The sequence below is a fragment of the Siphateles boraxobius genome, unplaced genomic scaffold (genome assembly GCF_051911475.1).
Source record: "Siphateles boraxobius isolate OS27281-9 unplaced genomic scaffold, OSU_SipBor_1 1, whole genome shotgun sequence".
NCBI lineage: Eukaryota > Metazoa > Chordata > Actinopteri > Cypriniformes > Leuciscidae > Siphateles > Siphateles boraxobius.
Genome location: NW_027508699.1, coordinates 26,697,922 through 26,720,877, shown reverse-complemented (window position 1 = coordinate 26,720,877; position 22,956 = coordinate 26,697,922). Strand labels below are relative to the sequence as shown.

Genomic DNA, 22,956 nt, shown 5'->3' with positions numbered 1-22,956 from the left:
TGAGTGTGTTAAACGATATTTATCTCTGTAGAGATACTGTGGTTCTTGTTTTCTTAGATCTTTCGGCAACTTTTGATACCATTGACCACCCTACTTTTTTATCTAGACTAGAGTCTTGGGTGGGTCTAAAAGGTTCTGTCCTGAAATGGTTTCAGTCATACCTGTCTGACAGAAAGTTTTTAGTAAAGATGGGTAATTTCTCCAGCTCCATGACACCTCTGACCTGTGGTCTTCCACAGGGCTCTATTTTGGCGCCTTCTCTTTTTTCTTTATACATACTACCTGATGTCATTGTTCTCTGCCCAACTGAAAACTCTTAGTGTATAAGTCCCGAGTTAGAGAGTCTAACAGCTAGAACTCCGGAACTTAGGTGTTCTTGTTCTTAGCCGGTCATCTACTTAAATTCCTGAATCCTTGCCAATTCAACTATACCAAATATGCTAGGTTTTGCCTTACGGTTTGTGTAGCATTGTGATTTACCGCTTAAAAAACATTTGCCAATATCTTCGAACACTGATTGAGAGAAAACCACCGTAGGAAGATTAGAAACATAGGTTGTTGAACATTCTCTAAAGCCCAAATGTCAAAATTTTCATAGTAATTGGCAAAAAAAATCGAATCAAATTCACGTGTGGGTAATTTTATGCGTGTTAATACATATAAATGTATGTAACTCCTAAACGAAATTAGACATTTTCACTCAAATTTGACACAAATTTGTCTCACTCTGAGGACATATAAAAAAAATTGTGGGATTGTGCTTCTTGATGGCGCTATGATAGAACAAAACAGGAAATTGCCATTAATTACAATTGTAGTGATATTAAATGCTACACTTTACGAATGCATTGTTTTACCATTATGAATCTCGTTATGCGTTTTCGGCACCATGCCCTGAAAGTATTAAAACAATTTCGGGGCAGCGCCACCTTGTGGTCAAAAGTTATAATGAACTTTCCATAAATGCTAATAACATTTAGAGTAAATTAGCCTATTGCAATGAAACTGGTCTTAATAGATCTCTTGGGTCACGCTGAGAACATACTGTAGATACCAAGTTTGCCATATTTGGCAAATATTTCTATTTCAAATAAATCCAGTTCTTTTTATTAACATTTTATTAATCAAAGAATCCTAAAAAAAAGGTTTCCAAAAAAATATTAAGCAGCAAAAACGGTTTCCAACATTGATAATAGGAACCATCATTAATAATTGAGCACTAAAACAAAATCTGATCTGAAATGATCTGAAAGATCATGAGACACTGAAGAGTGAAGTAATGTAATGTAAGTAAAGTATATTATACTGTATCTTTTTTGTACACATCTCCCACACCCTGAAATACGCTCTCTGGCAGTGGGTCATAATCTCTTTCGTTTCCAAGTTTCCTGATCACAATCCTCACCCTCATGCTGTAGTGCCCGCTGCAGTAGTAGGTAAGCCGTGCTTGGGTGTTACCCTCCCACCTACAGGACATGTAATGGGAGAAAGATGAGAGTAAAAGAGAAAGCAAGAGAGAGAGAACACGTAGAGTTGCGGAGAGACAAAAAAAGAGCATGCATATCGTGTCGGAAATGGAGGAGGTGAGAACATGGCTGTCATAAAAACAATTCTTGTGTCTTTTGCAGCCCTGTTTTTTTTTTTTTTTAGCACAGCTTGTCAGTAAAATCTATATTTTATCTCTTGAATTCAGAATATTATGATGTTGGGTTGGTCCTGCTATCAATAATATATTGATCATCAAGTCAAATGTTATATGCTATGTATTGGTGATGGTCAAAAAGCCATTTTGCAGTAAATCGTACAAGAGCATTAGACGCGACTGCAATAAAGTTTAAATACCTATGCGACATAAAAGTTTGGAGTGAATCAATCTGATCTGTAAACTATAAAGCTAGTATAGTTTCAAAACCAAAGACGCCTTAAAAACTTGCAAATGTATTTCTAGATGAGTATTTTTTTAATCTGCTCTTGAGTGGTGCTGCAGTCCAGAGTGCATCTTCACTGATAAATTAACAAATAACCTCAGTCCATTCTACTCTTGCAGACACAGTATAGCCTACAGGCGATGCTCATATCATTCGAATGCACATTATGACCGCAGAGAGAAAGATATCCAATTCAAAAGAGAGGGAGTCATTATCTCAAACACTTACTGTTTATTAAAGATGACTTTCAAAACTGGATTGATGCTCTTTTTGATGGTATGATTCGAAAATTTCAATTTGCCTCTTCAAATTATAACCATACACATAAAAACACTCTCTCAAAAAATTGTAAAAAAATAATCATAAATAAATCAATTAATTAGGGATTTTCTTTACTAAAAATAAAATAAAATAAAACAAAAACTCATAGCAGTAACTCAAAGCCTTTCATAAATGTTTGACATTCCCAAATGAAATACCAATTAGTATGTTTCACATCATATTTTGCTGAGGCATCATTCCAATATTTTAATTTCCTTCAGCCGATTTGTGAATATTCATAAGCTGAGTGGTAGACATTTCCCCCTAAACATTTATAAATGATTAGGTGGCACACTTCAGTTGAGGAAGGTTTGTGCTATTTGGGGAAATATGGTTTACCAGAGTCTCCAGAGAGCTAATTATCCATATCCAAAGAGCAGGACCTTTAGCTGAGTCACAGGGGGTATTAAAACCCTGCCCTGTGTCTGTTCTTATTCTCACAGCAGTCCACAAGCAGCTGCCTAACACCCAGCGTTTGAATTCACCTGCATTCTCAGAGTCAGTTGCATGGACTCGGAAGGTCATGATCGCAGATCTCCACTCCACTCCACTTTGTTGCACACGTGTAAATGTGTAAAAAAAAAAAAATTTAAATTAAAAAACGATGGCAGAAATGCTGTTTTCAGCTCTACATTTAACGCCATGATAGCATGTATATGTCAGAGGCTGGCAAAATGAAGAATAACAGAGTTTTCAAGTAGGCAGGGAAACTGATCTAAAACCATCTGTCATAGAGCTGACATTTTTGTGTATTGCAAGGTGATGTCCTTGGGAAGAAGGCAACTTGGTTGATTCGACCAAGGGAAACATGTTATTAGGCCGAAACAGCAGTAGGGCCATTATTTATCTGAATTTATCTAAGATACCAAAACTACCGGTTTGAAGGTGGATGGCTTTGAATGTCTCTGTTTCAACAAACATATACGCATTTAAAATGTTCGTCAATTTATATTTGCAGGCTTTGTGCTACTTGCAAATTGACAAACAGTCTGAGGTGGTGTATTGGGCTGATAACCAAAAGGCTGTGGGTAGAACAAATAAATGCTGAAAAGTTTACGCACATCCAATAACACTTAAACAGGATCACAAAACATAAATTACAGAAATAAATCTATATGCTACTATGACATTACATTATCATTATTATTGTGCAAGATCTCAATCCAGTGTTTCTTCATCAGTCACTCATTAATATACAAATATTTGGTAACACTTTATAATAACGGCTCATTTGTTAACATCATTAATGTATTAACTAACATGAACTAACATGAGCAATACAATTGTTACAATATTTATTCATCTTTGTTAATGTTAGTTTAAAAAAATACACTTGTTCATTGTTTGTTCAAGTTAGTTCACAGTGCTTTGTTATAACAAATACAATCTTTGATTTTAATAATGTATTAGTAAATGTTGAAATTAACATGAACTAAGATTAATAAATGCTGTAGAAGTGTGTTCTTTCATAGTTCAAGTTAACTAAATTAGTTAACTAATGAAACATTATTGCTACCAAATATTATTTTACCTTTAACCATAAAAAGTTGCAACATCCATCCATCAAAACAAACTCTGTCCTCATTTGTATCATTACTGTAGAACTCAGAAGAATTCATTTTGAAGAACACCCAAAACAACATTGGACCCCTGACTCATTGTAAAAAAAAAAAAAACCACTTCTAAGACATTTTTCGAAATATCTTCTTTCATGTTCCAAATAAAACCAGAAACTCATACAGGTTTGGAACAAAATGAAGGTGACTAAATGTTGAGATAACTTTTTTTTTGGGTGAGCTATCCCTTTCAAGGGAGCATGTGCTCAATATGTACTGTAAATACACAAGGTTTTCTGTTATTTTTGAATACTGTCACTAAGTACATTGTGTCCACAAGGACTTTTTTTATCAAATAGATAACGTGGTGATATCTTTGATCTTAAACACTTTACCTGAATGTGGATGACAGAATGAATTATATTTTAATGTTAAGTTATATTGAGAGCATTAAAGACACCCATAATTACCAGATGGGATGGTATGGATGGCAGAAAGCAAGTATATTTGTTCTAAAGATAAATCAGCTATTAAAACAAGGCCGTGCACATTAGCAGGGGGATTGAATATAATTCATTGAACTTGAAGACATCATGAAGAAAATAAATCGAGCTGAAGATGTGCTAAGTGTTTAGAGTCAACTTTTTTTTTTCAATTTAGAAAAGAATTGTGTACCCAAAAATGTATATTTGGTCATCATTTACTCCCATTTGTGTTGTTTTAGTACATGCAGTATGCAGAAACCTGTGCAAATATGGTGTTTTTATGGTGTTTAAGGTGTTTTTGCATACAGCACGTCAATCATCCAACTTATATTGTATCAGGATGTTAACCAACAAAAGCAAAAACAAAACAAAAAACAAAAAATCATCATCAATACATACGTATAGAATAGAGAGAAAAAAGTTTTAGGTACATTTTGCTGGCTTCCAGTGTGTTCCTAGTTCGTTATGACGGATGGGGTGTAACAAGTATGTGTCCTTTATTGACAGTTTAACACAGCACATGTAAACATGAAGTGCAACTAATTGCCACTTGCCCTTTTTTATGATAGCCTAATTAGTGGGTTAATGTATTTTATACAATTGATGGATGTTGTTTGGATATGTGCCTCATAATTTATTGCAAAAAAAGGGACTATTATTACAGTGTAGTTCTCTTACGAGAGGTTCTCTCGTATCGCGTAAGTTTAGCTTACGCTACAGGAAAGATTCATCTTCTCGAGATATTGAAGCCAAAAAATTATCCTTAATTTTGTATTCATTGTCAACGCAGTGCAGCAGCTAGCAGACCTAGAGCAGGCCATTTTGCGTGCTCATTGGCTGCCCTGCGGGCAACTGCTGCAGCCTATCAGGGCGCCCGCGCCTTCATAGCGTCACAGCCCGCCGGAATGGGCGTGGCTTAGTGTATAAAAGTAGGGGCTGTAGGCTGACTTCCATGATTTTTCATCTCTTCAGCGAGCTCTTCGCATCGCTGGATCTGATAGAAGCCACCGCCGCCGTCGAACAGCGAACAGCCAGCTTAGGACAGCGCTGAGGAAGCCGGCCGTCTTCGCCACCTTCAGCCATCCGTGCGAGCTACGCTATCCGGCACACTCTCATAAAGCGCAGGAAAGGTGCTCGAGTGTTGAATGTAAGAAATGTGTCCACAGGTCTGTGCCCACTATCTGCCCGCTCTGTTACACAATCAAAAAAGCAGCTTATGAATGTAAGTCTTGTGCCCGCCAGAGAGCGTTCACGCTTGCTAACACAAACCTCCCCCCGGGCTCCGCCCGCGCGTTTAATTGTTATCACAAAACGCAGGGTATTGATAAGACGCTCCGCATCCCGCAAACACACGCTCACGCTTACAGGAAGCTTTTCTGCCCGGAGTGCTGCTCGCGCCTCAAAAAGTGAAAAAAGAATGTTCCCCATCCCTTATGATTGGGACATCTCACATAAATCAGCCGTTTAGGACTTTCAGCGAGCAGCCATTGCCCAGAACGCTTTCGGCTCCGGTTCAGTTTAACAAGCCTGCAAATGGCGGCGATCTGAACCCGGAGGCCATTCGCCCCCTAGCGGTTCACATAGCTGCGTGGGAAACTATCCCAGGGATTTCAGAATGGGTGCTGAGCACAATAAAGCAGGGCTATACACTTCAATTCATTCCCCCGCGCTTTCAAGCCCGGACCGCGACGATAGTGAATGCGGAAGTAGCACACCTACTTCACGCAGAAATGCTGTGCAAAGGTGCAATAGAAAAGGTACCGCCTTCTCTGAGCGAGTCAGGTTTTTACAGCCGATATTTTCTCGTACCCAAGAAGGACGGAGCCTTCAGACCTATCTTAGATCTGAGACATTTGAACAAAGTGCTTGCGAAAAGACCGTTCAAAATGCTTACGACCAGGAAAATCCTCGGGCACGTTCACCCTAGGGACTGGTTTATTTCTCTAGATCTGAAGGATGCCTATTTTCAGATTCAGATAATACCCCGTCACAGGCAATTTTTGAGATTCGCCTTCGACGGTCAGGTATATCAATACACCATCCTGCTGTTCGGCCTGTCCCTAGCACCCCGTACATTTACGAAGTGCATGGACGCCGGCGCTCACCCCCTTGAGAAGTCAGGGGCTGCGAATAATGAACTATCTGGACGATTGGCTGATATTGGCACAGTCAGAGACAGAACTGCTATCTCACAGAACAGTGCTTCTCAGTCACCTGGAAAGCTTGGGTCTCACGGTCAACTGGACCAAGAGCTCATTACTGCCCAGCCAGTCAATTTCGTTTTTAGGAATAGAACTGGACTCGGTGACCATGACGGCTCGTTTATCGACACTGCACGCGCGCCGTGTTCGCCACCTAGCCGCATCTTTCCAGAAGGGCAGCTTTCTCCCTTTGAAAACATTTCAAAGGATGTTGGGCTGTATGACATCAGCTGCAGCGGGGTCTTCAACTGCGCATGTGCGTCCCGCCGAGCCTGGGTTTCTGGCGGCCAGATAATCCGAGTGACTCAGACCTGCATAGCGGCTCTGCAGCCCTGGTTAGTAGCCGACTGGTACCAGCAGGGAGTGATGATGGGAACCATCTCTTATCGGAAAGTCATTTCGACAGACGCGCCCAACTCGGGTTGGGGCGCGCTGTTCGAGGACAGACCGGTCTTCGGCCAGTGGTCAGACCAAGAGAAGTGTTTTCACATAAACTGTCTGGAAATGATAGCGGTCGAGAACGCGCTGAAGCGCTTCCTCCCGTTCATACAGGACCAACATGTTCTTGTCTGCTCGGACAACATGTCTGTGGTCTCCTTTGTAAACCGTCAGGGCGGTGTCAGATCCAGAAATCTCTGCAATCTGGCATCACAATCCAGAGCGCTGGTCTCTGGACGCATGGTTGATCAACGAGTACTCGTTGCCGTGCCAGAAAGAGTGATGAACATGATCAAGCAGTCTAGAGCTCCTTCCACGAGAAGGCTCTACACGTCTAAATGGTCGGTGTTCTCCGGATGGTGCACCGACAGAGGTCTGGACCCACGGACATGCGGGGTGGCACATCTGCTCATCTTCCTACAAGAGCTGTTGGATAAGGGGAGGTCCCCATCCAGGCTCAAAGTATACGTGGCGGCCGTGGCAGCCTTCGCAGAATCGACGCACGGCCAGTCACTGGGAAGACATGAGTTGGTCATCCTTCTAGCTTCCTTAGAGGAGCTAGAAGGATGAACCCGCCGCGCCCCCCGTCGGTTCCTATTTGGGATCTTTCATTGGTCCTCGAGGCCCTGAAAGCCTTTCCATTTGAACCACTAGACTCTGCTGGGTTGAAATATCTATCACTGAAAAACGTCTTTCTGACTGCACTGTCGTCAGTATACGTGTGGGGGACCTGCATGCGCTGTCTGTCAGCGCGTCGTGTCTTGAGTTCGGGCCGAATGACTCCAAAGTCATCCGCAGATCCAGACATGGCTATCTTCCTAAAGTGATGGGCACTCCGTTCAGAGCGCAAGTTATCTCGCTGTCAGCTCTGCCAGCATCTGACAGCGAAAGTGAGGTGAATCTCCTCTGCCCTGTCAGGGCGCTGAGATTTTACATTACGCGCTCCGCCTCCTTTAGGCGTTCAGAACAGCTTTTTGTTTCGTTTGGTGGGCGCACCAAGGGTCTCGCCTCCTCGAAACAGAGCCTGTCCAGATGGATAGTCGACGCTATAGCAGCTGCTTACGCGTCAAAAGGTCTGCAATGCCCTCTGGGCATCAGGGCTCATTCCACGAGAGGCGTGGCCTCGTCGTGGGCGTGGTCCAGTGGGATTTCCATCCATGACATATGTGTAGCGGCGGGCTGGAGCTCTCCGTCTACCTTTGTCAGGTTTTATAACCTAGAAGTTCCTGCCTTGCAGGCTAAACTTTTGTCAGTTTGAAGGAGAGGTGTATTCTGCCCAGATCTTCCTGCTCAGATCACTCTCACGTGACTCAGCTCTCCTGGTTGAGCTGCACTAGTAGGGTATGTGCCATGTGCCTATACAGACCGGCGCGCTGCTCTGTATTTCCTATGTGTGCTTATGTACAAGTGATGGCCCGCGTGGCTGGCCACCTTATTTTTTCGACTTATGGGGTTCCCCTGAAAGTTCGGGTCTCATGGTGGATGTTTGGCACGCACGGCGTTGACAAAGTGTTCCCGTAGGGTAAGCTAAACTTACGCAATACGAGAGAACCTCTCGTAAGAGAACGATACTCGGTTACTAAACGTAACCTCGGTTCTCTGTAGAGAGGGAACGAGTATTGCGTAACCGGCCGTGCTCTCGCCACGAGCGACTTCGCTTCAGTCGACGAAAAACCAGGGAAGTCAGCCAACAGCCCCTACTTTTATACGCTAAGCCACGCCCATTCCGGCGGGCTGTGAAGCTATGAAGGCGCGGGCGCACTTCATTGGGCGTGACGTCAAGCCGGGGTCACTGGTAGGCTGCAGCAGTTGCCCGCAGGGCAGCCAATGAGCACGCGAGATGGCCTGCTCTAGGTCTGCTAGCTGCTGCACTGCGTTGACAATGAATACAAAATTAAGGATAATTTGTTGACTTCAATATCTCGAGAAGATGAATCTTTCCCGTAGCGTAAGCTAAACTTAAGCAATACTCGTTCCCTCTCTAGAGAGAACCGAGGTTACGTTTAGTAACCGAGTATCGTTTTTTCCCCCCTACTTATATATAGGAACGATCAAATCTCAGCACAATCACCATTGTGGCCTTGAGCAAGGCACTTAACCTCACGTTGCTCCAGTGTAACAATAAGCGGACTATCCAAAGTTGCTTTGCATAAATTGTCAGCTAAATGATAAATTAGAGCAACATTAATGCATAACTTGTTCACCCAGCTGAAAAGACCGACATAGATTTCCATTCTTGTCCAGGCTGGTCTATGCTTGTTAGTGCTGAGCTGGTGAAACTAGTCTGGTGAGCTAGTCATGCTGGTTAAGGTAGAGTTGTTAGGAAAGTTTAGTACTAACACCAGCCCACGAAAAAATCACATTCAAAGCACGACTGAGAAGAAAATCGTATTGCAATTGTCTCTGCATATTATTAAGGCACTGAAGAAGGTAATGTTGTGACTGAATATTTGCTATTCTGCAGTAAAGCTGTTTTTTAAATCTAACTTTTTTTTTCCATCTTCATATTGTGTAGGCCTTTGTGCAAATTTTTGCCTTGCCTATATGAGTTTTTTTGTCTTCAGGAATTAAAAAACAAACAAACAAACAAATAATTACATAAATAAAATGAGTGTATAGCGCAGCCCACATAATTTGGTATTGGAAGTATTTGATGAGAAATGTTTGAGTTCATATATAAATCTCTTCTTCTGAGTGACTTTTGACTTGACAAATTTGATCAACTATTTTAGTCTTTTTTTAGCAGGATCATTACTGTTACCACATGGCCATTAGTACCACAAAAAGCTTTTAGCAGAACAATGGAGTACTCACTGACACCTCGGATATAGATTTTCTAACTCCCAACAAAAGACACATTGCAGAGCACCCACAGCTTTCATTTTGTTGTCATTCACTTTGTTCATTCTCATCCCCTTTACCTTGTGTTTTCATTAAGAATAGAATAGTACAGTACAGATCTAGGCCTCTAGCATGCCTGGTAGGATGACCTTAGAGCTTATTTCACGGTTTCCAAAGAAATGCCTGTGTATCACAATGCATTTTTTTTTTCATGTTCACACCACTGCTATTTCATGAATGCCCAAGGGCACGCTGTCGATATACTAGACATAAGCATAGAAAGCTAAAACCTTCATGGCTGAGTCACTCTATAGACTGTCTAGCCTATCTCCAGAGGTGCTTTGTCTGTTAACGTCACACTTCTGTTTTAATAAGTTCCGTCCTAACCGACCTTGTACATATACATGTATACGGGCTCAGCTGAGTGGAGCTGAAGCATTAAAACTAGGTGAGCCTGCCCAGGGGCCTCCTGAGTACGGAGCAGCGCTGGTCTGCATTCAGCTTTAGCCAGCCAGCCTTCTCACATCTGCCCTTGCCCCCTTTTATTGGCTGAACAGATGTGACCAACCTCCCATGGGCTGTGTTGAGTTTTACTTCCGAAGCTCCTGTCCACATCCTCTCCAAAATGGAGTTTATTCTGACAAAACCATAATTTGGGTGCACTGGGCCAAACTACTATCTGCATATTTAGACAATAGTCTTCTTTTATTTTTTATTTTTATAATGACTGTTCCAGTATTATTATTTGATTCGTTTTTAGCATAATTTATGAATAGGCAAAATATTTTTGCTCTGTTTATCACAACAACAAAAATTAAAGGTTTATCTCATAAAATAAAAAGGTGCATCCTAAAGCATAAAAACAATGGGTCTCATTCACTAACCATGGGTAACCAATGTGTAAAACCAATGCATCTTCATGCAGAAAACATGATTTATCAATAAGATAACACTATATTTAGGATGACATTTAGAACTAACTCAAATGTTACATAAAGAACATGAATAATTTAATAATGCATATTGTAGGGTTACTTGTTATAAATAAACAACTTTACAATTAGTCTTACAATTAAAAATATAACAAACATAATTTGCACAGTATGAACCTTCATTATAAGTGAATGAGATGCAATATGAATAATATAATCTAAAATTAAATGTTTTAAATTAATATATTTGTTTAGCTTACCTTTGCTGATATCCTGATATTCCAACCACAGCTGACGTTGGACTTGCTTGTTGGGATACCATATGGTACAGGATTCCTCAAAGCCATACACTGCCTCCTGGATAAAATGGTTGCCAAACTCTTTCAAAATGGACACAAAGTCACTGCGCAAGGTAGCCCCATCCAGTGAATGAACTGCTGAACTGAAAGCTGAAGAAGAAAGGTAAAAGAAGGAGGTTCAGAGAATTGCATTAAACTTTAAATTCAATTTCACATCTCAATTAAAAGCAGAGGCTGCATAATAGACAAAACAACAGAAAAGATTCCAAATGAATTGAGCTGTTATGAAGATTACAAAGCTTTACTAATAAATGTTGATATTCAGTTCAGCTACAATTTGCTTGAAGTTATCAAAGCATTATTGCCAAATGGTGATTTTTAATACAGTTACACATACTACAGTCCAGTTAAAATGACAAAGCAAAGAATGTGGGAAGAGAAGGAGTGAAAACATGATCTGTCAGTGTGCTGAGTGAAATGTTATCTGGGGAAACAAAGGAAGGATAAACAACAAGGCCTGTAGAGGTATTGAGTGTTTTTGTGTAGGTTGATGTCTGACCTTTTAAAAACTTGTACAGCTTTTTTCAACACAGAATATACATCATAAAATTAAATGTAAGCTTTTAGTCCTAGAATTTAAATTTCCCTGCGGTACTTTAGAATATATATATATATATAACTGTTTGCAAGTTAACAAAACATATTATTCATTTAATATAAATGTTTCATGTGGGTATTCTAAGAATGGTCCAATATTTCAGCACATTGACTGAATGACAAATGCTGGCCAATAATTTTGGCAAAATAAGGCATTTGCCATATTCAGCTTTCTCTCCCAATCTTCATGCCCTGGTTTGTAAAATAACCTCAAGTGATAAGATGCAGAAAAGGCAGGGTAAAAAAGTGGTACAAATCAGAATTGAAATGCAAAAACCCCACTTCTCAGTCATATGAAAAATGAATCCTTCATTGGTAATGTGATGAGAAGAGAGGGGAACTGGTGCAAGCAATAAGAGCAAGGAAATCAAATTTTAAAGGCCAGTCAGGCCAGTCATTAATACAGAGTATTCTTTTAGAACTGCACTTGGGATCTGAAATCTGCTCATTAAATATACAGTGTGCCTTAAACAAATGAAGCAAATGCCCTCGCAGTGAAAATATGAGGCCAAAACAAAACTAAAGTGCCAAAAACAATGCCAACTTTATCCATCTTTGAAGGTTGCTTTTTTGTCTTCTTTGACGCCAAATTGTGTAATTTCTGCACCACTAGCATCACAGAATTGGAAAAAAAATAATGAATGTACTCAAACTGATTTCCTGAACTTTCCACCAATCTGCCATTGGTTGGTCAAAAATATAGTCCCAACCCCAAACTCACGCCACTGGTTGAGTCAATGTTGCTGTTTCAGAATGCTTAAACAGAGTACTGTTTTGATACCAACAGGTGGCTTTCTTTTGATTCTCTCTTAATATTAAGCTGGGATAGTAAAAAAAAAAACTGACTTCAGCTTTAAGTCCCCTGGTTTTAAACACACACCATCTGGGATCAACAAAGCACTGAGAACCGCCTTTTACACCAGGCAGCCATATTTGTTGGTACTGAGTTTTGCTTCACTACCCAACCAGCACAACTTATCTGTCACAGTGAGGGCTCCATAGTGAGATCACTCAACTCTACCCGACCAAAAAAGTTATGGCCAGCTAGCCTGAAACCTCTAACTAACCAAAGCTGTAAGCTTAGGGCCAGTCATAATTTTTTTATTTAAAGTAAATACTTGATCAATACAAATAAATGGAAGAAGAGTGAGGGTGTTTTACCTTGGGAGAGGGTCCACTGATTGAGCTTCACATGGTACATAATGGATCGTAGCTTCCAGTGCTGAACCAGTGGGTAACCTGTAACCTCACTGTAGTTTACCATTCCTAAAATATACAGAGGGCGAGAAACAATCATTATTTAAAAAAGTTCATGGATCTCAAACAGTAAGTTGGGGAGTGATATATAGAAGAGATTGCCCCTTGTTCGTCAATATTTAGGGCTTGTTGTATTATAAAAATAAGATTGAAAGTTTTAAATGCATTTATCTGTGTTTTTGTGTACTTTTAGGAGTGCACAAGCATATAAATAGCCTCAAAGCTAACACGGATGGAATAAAGCCCACAAAACGTCTCGGTTACGTATGTAACCCTCGTTCCCTGAGTAGGGAACGGAGACGTTACGTCGGATGACGACGAATGGGGTTTCGCTTAGAACACCTATCGACTTCGAGTATTACAAAACGAGCCAATGGCAAAGAAATGCCATGGGTCTGCGGAATTTGCATAGCGTATCTCCGCCTTACCTCGTGGGTTTAAAAGGAGGACGCCGGCAACAGGCAGATATGTTTCTTCGCTGAGGAGCCAAGACTGAGCTCAGGCGATCCCCGCGGTACAGCGGAAAGTGGCAGGAAGACGTAACGTCTCCGTTCCCTACTCAGGGAACGAGGGTTACATACGTAACCGAGACGTTCCCTTTCGTTGTCACTCCGAGTTACGTCGGATGACGACGAATGGGGTTACCAGTCTAATCACGCCACCTTCTCAGCTGTCTTCCAGTGCCCTGCGTAAATCTGAGATCCCTGTCGTTAGACTGGCACGGACGAAGGACTCCTATTTAGCACAGGAATACCAAGGTACACTGGGGAGCATATCCCAAAGTTTAGGGGAAATATGCAATTACTGCCAACCCAGAGGGGGGGGACTTAGAGAATACACATATGACCCGAAGGAGACATATGGAGAACACTTGGGTGTCCAGCCGCAGGTGGAATATTTCAACCCCAGGGGTGGCAAGGTGGCTTGCCAAGGGAAAGACACATGCTCAAAGAGGCTTACAGTGGAAATACACATGTGGGGGTCGCTCAGAGGAGGGACCATGCACACGGGAGGCACCTAGCCGACACGCACGCAATAGACACTGGCGCCGACGTCAGGAGTGCTGGAGGAGCTCAGGGCTTCCGGGGAAGCTCACCTGAGGAGAATATCGCACGTATCCAGTCCGTGGAGTGGAATGGCGAGCAAGCGAAGACACCTGAGCGGGTCCGGTACTAGCTGGTTGAAGCGAGTACACGAGAGGACACTGGCTCCACTCGGAGATTAAAGAATCTGGCGAATGTGTTAGGTGTCGCCCAGCCTGCAGCTCTGCCGATGTCTGTTAGCGAGGCGCCATGCACTAGAGCCCAAGAGGATGCCACACTCCGGGTGGAGTGGGCAGTCACACCAAGGGGGCACGGTCGACCTTGCTGCTGGTATGCCAAAGCAATGGCGTCCACTATCCAGTGAGACAACCTTTGCTTTGAGAGAGCCTTTCCCTTCAGCTTCCCACCATAACAGACAAAGAGCTGGTCTGAGGTCCTGAAACACTGCGTCCTGTCTACATAGGCGCGGAGAGCGCGTACTGGACAGAGCAGTGCAAGGCTGGGTCTGCCTCCTCCAGGGGCAGCGCTTGCAGGTTCACCACCTGGTCCCGGAAGGGAGTGGTAGGAACCTTGGGCACGTATCCAGGCCGGGGTCTCAGGATCACGTGAGAGTAAGCCGGCCCGGACTCCAGGCACGCTTCGTCAACGGAGAATGCGTGCAGGTCCCCTACCCTCTTGATGGAGGCCAGTGCAACCAGGAGCGCTGTCTTCATAGACAGGAATTTAAGCTCGACTGATTGCAGGGGCTCAGATGGAGCACTCTACAGGGCAGTTAGAACCACTGAGAGGTCCAAAGAGGGAACGAGAGGAGGGGGGCGGATTTAGTCTCCTCGCTCCTCTCAGGAACCTGATAACCAGGTCGTGCTTCCCCACCGACTTACCTTCGATGAGGTCATGGTGTGCGGCAATAGCGGCAACGTAGACCTTCAGGGTGGAGGGAGACAGCCTTCGCTCCAGCCCCTGTTGAAGGAAGGAAGGCACAACGCTGATCTAGCATCTCCGGGGGTCTTCTCGGTGAGAAGAGCACCAGCTGACGAAGAGGTTCCACTTCAACGCATAGACGTGTCACGTGGACGACGCCCTAGCGGAAGTGATGGTAGCCACCACCGCTGGTGGTAAGAATGACCTGCTCCGCGTCCTCCCTGACCTTGCGCAAGGTCTGCGCAAGAAGGCTCACTGGGGGAAACGCATACTTGCGGCCCTGCGGCCAACTGTGCGCCAGAGCATCCGTGCCGAGCGTGCCCTCGGTCAGGGAATAAAACTGGGCGAAATGGGTCGAGTCGTGGGAGGCAAACAGATCTATCTGTGCGTCCCCGAACTGGTCCCAAATCAGCTGAACCGACTGGGGATGGAGTCGCCAATCTCCCGGGAGGGGCTGAAGCCGCGAGAGCTCGTCGGCTGCACAGTTCAGGGCTCCGGGGATATAAATGGCATGAAGCGACCTCAGATGCTTCTGACTCCATATGAGGAGGTGGCGGGCGAGTTGCGACATACGGCGGGAGCGTAGACCACCTTGATGGTTGATGTACGCTACAGAGGCGGTATAGTCTGAACGGACTAGTACGTGTTGGTTCTTGAGCACGGCCCGGAAGCGGCGCAAAGCAAGACGTACGGCCAGCAACTCGAGACAATTGACGTGCCAGAGGCGTCGGGGTCCTGTCCAGGAGCCCGCGGCAGCACGTCCATTGCACATGGCACCCCACCCCGTGGAGGAGGCATCTGTCGTTACAACAACATGCCGCGAAGCTTGTTCCAGGGGTACTCGGCCCGTAGAAAACTGAGGTTCGACCACGGGGTGAAGGTCTGACGGCAGGTCGGAGTAACTGGTACTCGGAGGGTGCCGTGTTGCCATGCCCACCTCGGGACTCGGTCGCGGAGCCAAAGCTGAAGCGGTCTCATATGAAGCAATCTGAGCGGCGAACCACGGCTGCAGATGCCATATGCCCCAGGAGCCTCTGAAGAAACTTCAGTGGAACCGCACTCTTGCGCTTGATAGTCTCAGGCAAGTCAGCAATGGCTGAGTGGAGAAGGCGACCAAGTCCATACCGAGAAAAGAGCTCCTCTGCACGGGGCAAAGTTTACTCCTTCCCCGGTTGACCCGAAGGCCCAGACGAGCTAGGTGCCGAAGCACTGGGTCCCTGTATTCGCAACCCTGGTCTCAGGAGTGAGCTTAAGACAGCCAGTCACCGAGATAGTTCAGGATGCGAACCCCGTGTTCCCATGGAGGAACAAAGGCAGCCTCAACAACCTTGTGAAGGCGCGAAGAGACAGGGCTAGCCCGAATGGGAAAACAGCGTACTGATATGCGCGCGCCCTGACAGCAAACTGTAGGTATGGTCTGAGTCGAGGGAGAACGGAGACATAAAAGTAGGCGTCCTTCAGGTCGATCGCTGCAAACCAATCCTGTGGCCGCACACATCCAGAAATGCGTTTGGCCAGGAGCATCTTGAACAGCAGCCTGAGAAGGGAGCGGTTCGGACCAGGATTGGCCGTAACCCACCAGACTTCTCCGGGACAAGGAGGTAGGGGCTGTACCCCTGGACCTCCTTTCGGCTGGAGGGACAGTCTCAATCGCACCTTTCGCCACTAGGGTAGCAACCTCCGCTCTCATGATAGGGCATAGCCATCGACCAAAGTGGAGCGGACTCCCCTGAAGTGGGGAGGAGACCGTGCGAACTGAATCGCATAGCCGAGCCGATGGTTCACGCGGAACAGAAGGGAAGCTCTAGGCAGGCTCCCAACTGTGCCAGCGGCGTCGAGAACCACAGACGTCCCTCCGGTGGTGCAGCGAAGCGGAATGACCGGCCCAGACGTGGACGGCATAGCGGCCCGGTGTGGGGGCAAGGTCAAAACCGCACCCTGACAGAGGAGGCCAGGGAAGGACCAGCGTTCCACAGGGGCCTGCTCTGTCAAGGGTCTGGCGACAGAGGGGGACAGGGGCGAAGCGGTCGTGGACGGCACGCCGTGTCAACCACCTCCGGGACAGAGGGGGACGAGGAGAGCACGGCATGTGGGCGGCGCTCTGTGTCGTCCGAACTCTCTGTGCTCAGAGACGGGAGAGTCAGTTCTTTGGAGAATAAGGATTCTTCCCCGGCCCTCACCCGGGGAAAGGAGTGGTCCTGCTACCAGCTCCTGGAAAGAACTGAGTCCCATCTCTGAGGAGCCCATCCCAAGAGCGCCGCTTAACCCGGCGTGTAGCGGGGGGCGGGGCTGGAGAGGACTGTTTTGGCGTCCGACCGCGGCCTCCAGAGCCGGCCCGGCTGAGCGGGCGGGGTGGGAGCCGCGGGGGAGCGCCCACGGCGGTGGGCAGACCGAGGGACCTGAGCGGACGGCGGGGCCGTCGGGACAGAGTCAACCTCAGTCTGCTCCATCCCCGAGGAGCCCGTCTCAGGAGCGCCGCTTAACCCGGCGTGTAGCGGGGGGCGGGGCTGGAGAGGGGCTGTGGCGTCCGCCCGCGGCCCCCAGAGCCGGCCCGGTGAACAGGCGGGGTGGGAGCCGCGGGGGGGCGCCTTCGGCGGTGGGCAGACCGAGGGACCTGGGCGGACGGCGGGGCCGTCGGGACAGAATCAACGTCAGTCTGCTCATGAGCGGCTGAGAGCTGTTGGTCAAGCCCTCAACCGCACCGCCGGAGAGGCCGACCTGGGATATGGGAATGTCGGACAGACGGGTCCGTGCGACATCCAGCACATCAGACAGGTTCAGCCACAGAATGGTGAGCATCACCTGACCCAGGGAGCGTACGGCCACTTTCGTCGCTCGGAGAGCAAGGTCAGTGACGGCGCGCAGCTCAGTGAAGAGCCCTGGGTCAGTCCCGCCCTCGTGCAGGTCCATGAGCATCTGGGTCAGCCATGGCATGCAGAGAGGCGGCTGCCAGTCCCGTGGCACTACAGGATCTCGCCACAAGCGTAGACGAAAAACTACAGGCCACGGGCGGGTGCTTAGGATTGCGCCGAGAAGAAGCACTCTGAGGACACATAGCATCGCAACAGAGCGTTCAGCCGGGGGAACCCCAGCTTACCCAAGGGCAGCGGCCCCATCGAGGGGAGGAAAGGCGGATGAGATCAGCGAGCGGTCCTGAGAAGACAAGGGGGTCTTCTAGGACTTCGAGATCTCATCATGCACGTCCGGGAAGAGAGGTATTGGGGTTTGCCACGGACGAGGGTCGGCGGCCTTACCCAAAACCAATCGTCCCAGGAAAGCATGGCCGTCATCTCCGGATCAGACTCAGGCACAGCCGTATGCACACCGGAAGGTGGCAGCTGTGACGAGCCCTCACTTCCAGAAGACTCAAGCCCACCTAGTGATGCTGCAACAGACATGGCATCTTCCTCTGTAGCTTCAACTGAAACACGCGGGCCACCAGAGGGTAGACTCGCGGAAATCAGCAGTTCACTAGCGGGCACCGTCATTGAAGAGGGGGGCTGGGGTCACGGACACGTAGTCGGCGCCTTGTTCCAGACCGTAACCCTCAGGTCACCCTGGCCACCAGCCGAAGATCGGGGGGTGGATGAGGGGACTCTCACTCTTGCGAGTTCACCGAGTCTCGACCTATATATGACGCGATGATCACGTTCCCTTGCGAGAACATGAGTCACCCACGAGCGCTGTTCAAGCATGATCAAACACACTAGACAGCGCTCGTGCCCATCAGAGTCCGATACCAGTCCGCTGCAACCAGAAATGCACGGGCGAGCCGTCTTTAAAAAGACGTGCCGCGTGCGAGCTCTTTTATGAGAGGAGAGAAAAAAACTCCGCGATGTTGAAGCGCACAGGGAGACACACACACACTGGCAGATTACTGCACAGATCAGCAGGCACTGTGAGCTCGCTGCAGATCGCCGTCACACCAACACCGGAGAGAGAAGCTCGTCTCGTAGAGCGAAGTCAGAGATGACTGTGGAGTGAAGAAATACTCTTGGCTCCGAAGCGAAAACATATCTGCCTGTTGCCGGCGTCCTCCTTTTATACCCACGAGGTAAGGCGGAGATACGCTATGCAAATTCCGCAGACCCATGGCATTTCTTTGCCATTGGCTCGTTTTGTAATACTCGAAGTCGATAGGTGTTCTAAGCGAAACCCCATTCGTCGTCATCCGACGTAACTCGGAGTGACAACGAAAGGGAACTTGAATTATGGTAACTGGGTATTAAAAAATAAAATGTAAGTTTACAAAACTAAATTATATGATGACAGCAGAATCTTGCTTGGGTTCTGCTTTGTGTTGTGTTGTGTTGACAGTTGATGTGGAATAAATGTATGACTGTGAATTCCTAAATACACTGACAATCCCAGTATGAAATGATCTTTAAAATAGTGTTTGTTAATTCTAACTTTGCTCAATTAGGTACTTTCTTTAAACAGTTCTTCCGTCAATTCAAAAACGAGTCTGGAAAATGAAAGCACTGAATAATGCAACATTTCTGATACAGTTCTACAGATTGAGAATAAACCACACTTGCTAATATTGCTGGATTATCTTAAAGTATGAAAATAAAATGTCATCAATGGTTATGTCAGAAAATAACAATGATTCCTAGAAAATTTGTACCGTAGAAGAATTTATTAATAGATATTATTAATATATTATTAATAGAAGACAGAGTAGCTAAGCAGATTTGTGTAAATGAAATCCATTGTGGCATTCTTCATTTATCTTCAAACTCTTTTTTAACATATGAGGCATCACTTTTCTACCCGTGGTTACCCTGTGAGCTAGAATCCCACATTTTGCCATATGTTGACCGGGTGGTGTAATCAATCATCTCGTCTCCTACAGCAACTGTCAGCCGTGCCTTGACATCTAGGGAATACACAGCCATGTTTCAATTTAACCCCACCTTAATATATAGCACATCTGGCTGATCGCACAAAATCAAAGCATATCTGGTCTGCAACATTCTGGAGCAAATTCCTTTCTAAACATGATCGCTGTATCTTTAAAACCATAACCATTCTGTTCTGTCTGTAAAAAAATATTTTCTCTTGACATTATGGATTCTCTCTGCCGAATCATTATAGACTAGTGCTAACATACCAGTGATGGATTTGCAGAAATAAGGAATTCACTATATTTGTAAACTGTTGATAGGAAGGATCTCATTATAAAACAAGCACAGGTTCCGGGGGAAAAAGCACTGCATCATCAGCTCGAAGTCTTTTGTCTTAAAGGGTAACTAAACACTAAAACAACTTTTTTTAGTTAATTATCTGTAAGAATGGAGCTTCATAAATGCTGTTCATTGATTCGAGTAAATTTTTTGACATTTGGATATAAAGTGTTTTAATTTTCAAATATATGGTGTAAAAACGTCTGAGTGCTGCCCTCTTCAGGTTAAACGGAAAGCTCCTGCAGTAGGGGTACTCTCTGACGTAGAATACTCTCTGACGTCACTCTGTCACGCCCTTGGTGCGAGCTCACCACGCACTTGGCAGCCCCTGGTATAAAAGCATCTGGTTCCGTCAAAACTACTGTAGCGAGTCAGGAGTTGGAATTACGAGTATTGAAAACGATCAGGATAGATATATATTAGCATCTAGTTAGCATAGCATTTATATCGTTATTTAGATTATTTCGTGTAGCCTAGGTAGTTAATCTCGCCTATTGCTCCAGTGTGCAACCTGCATTGTACGTGGGATTGCTTCTCCAATGCAATGGAGGTGGAAATGGGCTTCTCCACACAGCTCGCGCTGCCAAACGCTGCTCTTCCTGCATGAACTCCACCACCGCAGTGGCGTCATGATGTGAGTGAGCATATACTTTTAATCACAATTTATGTTCCCTCTTATTAGGCTAAAGTTAATCCTCTGGTGTCGACAAACGTGCCGGCGCGATTTGCTGATTATTTTTTTCACATAGCAGCAAAATATAATGAACGTAATAGTAATAATAGTCCTGGAAAAAAATACCTCAAAATGACTGAATATAAGAATAATCGGATGCCGATCGCGATGCGGGAGTTAAGACCGCAGTTTGAGCTGGTGTCCACAGACAATTTACCCTCCTCCACTTCAGGTGAAGGTGGGGGAGAAAAGTTCTCGACTTCAAATGACCGCTCTGTTGCAAAGCTACTTGCGTCACTCCATTTTAGCTAGTTTGACAGCAGCTGTCACTGCGGGTCTCAGGTGCACGCCCCCCCCGCTCAGCCCCGCCCTCGGTTCGTCCCCTCTATCTCCGCTGGGCTCTGCCCACTTTTCCAGCATTTTTCAAATATCGCCAGTGGGTGGAGTCAGGCTTTGACCAGGGGTTTAGTTACCCTTTAATGAGCGGGACATTCTCAGATTATTAATGAGAAAGCCAGAAAATAAATGTGTTTTCATGTGCATGCTAACATACTCATTAACCTGACAAAGTGTAAATTCATATAAACATTTGAAATGGTGGAAACCTAATTGGCTCAGATTTTCACCTTTTCATGAGTCACGCATGGTTTAAAACAAAATATAAAAGTAATAAAAACGTGTATGTTAGCATGCTAATCTATTAGCAATATGCTAATATGTCAAGGTAATCAGTTAGTTTGTATATAGTATATAGATGTCCATAATATTGTGCTGGCTTTTATAAAATTTTTATAATTTTATTCCATGCACATTTTATAACTTTTTAGTTTCATCAAGGATGCATCAAAAATGTATCAAAGTAAAAAAAAAGTGACAGTAAAGACTTTTACTTTTAGTATTTATTTTAATAAATACTGTTCTATTAATCTTTCTGTTCATCAAAGAATAGTGAAAATCAGCATGTTAGAATGATTTCAGAAGAATCTTGTTAAATCATGTGGTATTTAAAATAATGGGGAGCACAAATATATATCATAACATAAATCTCTCTCTCTCCCTCTCTCTCTCTCTCTCTCTCTCTCTCTCTCTCTCTCTCTCTCTCTCTCTCTCTCTCTCTCTCTCTCTCTCTCTCTCTCTCTCTCTCTCTCTCTCTCTCTCTCTCTCTCTCACACACACACACACACACACACAAACACCGATATATATTAGCATCCAAAATGGAAAAAAGTCTTAATTTGAGTTATCAGTTATTTATAATAAGCTTCTTTTTCATAAGTATTAGTGTATAATACATGTAAACACATGAACATGACTAATTTACACAGTTGAACAAAGAGCCCAATTCGTTTGATGCATAACACCTCAAAATCCACATGCTCCCCTGCTCTCTGGGGCAGACGGCTTTCTGACACGGAGCGCAAATGTGATGAATAAGCTTCTAAATGCGCTGCTCTTGCACTATCCTCACCTTGTGCAGTTTCCACTTAAAACTATCTAAAAGAGAGACCGCGCGTGCCCCTGTAGAGTGTGGCAGTGTCAGTACGGAGCCCATCAGAGTTTGGATAAATAATAACAAGCGTCAAACGCACAGCCCCTTTTTTCTTTTTACTCGGCTAAAACCCTCGGCTTCAGAGGGCCATGTCTCATTTTTACCCCATGGGCGCCTTGCACTCATTGTCTGACAGAATGATTAATATGACTGAACTTCACATAACAAACACAAGTTCAGAGGCTGTAGTCATCTTTGCCATTCTGCAGCGTGCCTTTGGGTAGTGACATCATTAGCGAGAAATTATCAGCCATGTAGGCAGACAATCAAGCCCCATACTGCCATTTGAATATGAAAGTGAGCACAAAAAAACAGGCCTCAAATAAATACATACTAGTATACATTTGTTTACAAGGGCTGAAAAGATGTACACACACATATGCACACTGTCAGACATATATCAAAGGGACAAGACAAGAGAAAATCTTAATATTAAATTGTTCGCTCTCTACACTAAACAGTGGGGCGACAGCCCATAACTCATGATGGTTTGGGAGAACCTCCCTGTTTAAAATCCTCTTGCTTGGAGATTCATAGTGACAACCACTGGTAGCAGATATCATATGGCTCATGAAACCCCATTAATAGCTGTACCCCAAGTTCACTCTTGGATGAGCGGAGGAACGGATGATTAAAGGGGAAATGATTGAACATTGGGACGTACCTAAA

The 22,956-nt window shown here is 45.0% G+C and overlaps 1 protein-coding gene across 2 annotated transcripts in view; it reads right to left on the bottom strand.

Moving 5' to 3' along the window:
* astn1 (astrotactin 1) overlaps window positions 1-22,956 on the bottom strand; it is a 305,138-nt gene that overhangs the window by 90,918 nt on the left and 191,264 nt on the right. For both annotated transcript variants that reach the window (XM_077231865.1, XM_077231856.1), the window contains exons 15-16: window positions 12,820-12,924; window positions 10,963-11,151 (exon numbers count right to left, since the gene is read on the bottom strand). In XM_077231865.1, coding sequence (XP_077087980.1) covers window positions 10,963-11,151; window positions 12,820-12,924 — 294 coding nt within the window. The remainder of the gene's footprint in view (window positions 1-10,962; window positions 11,152-12,819; window positions 12,925-22,956) is intronic.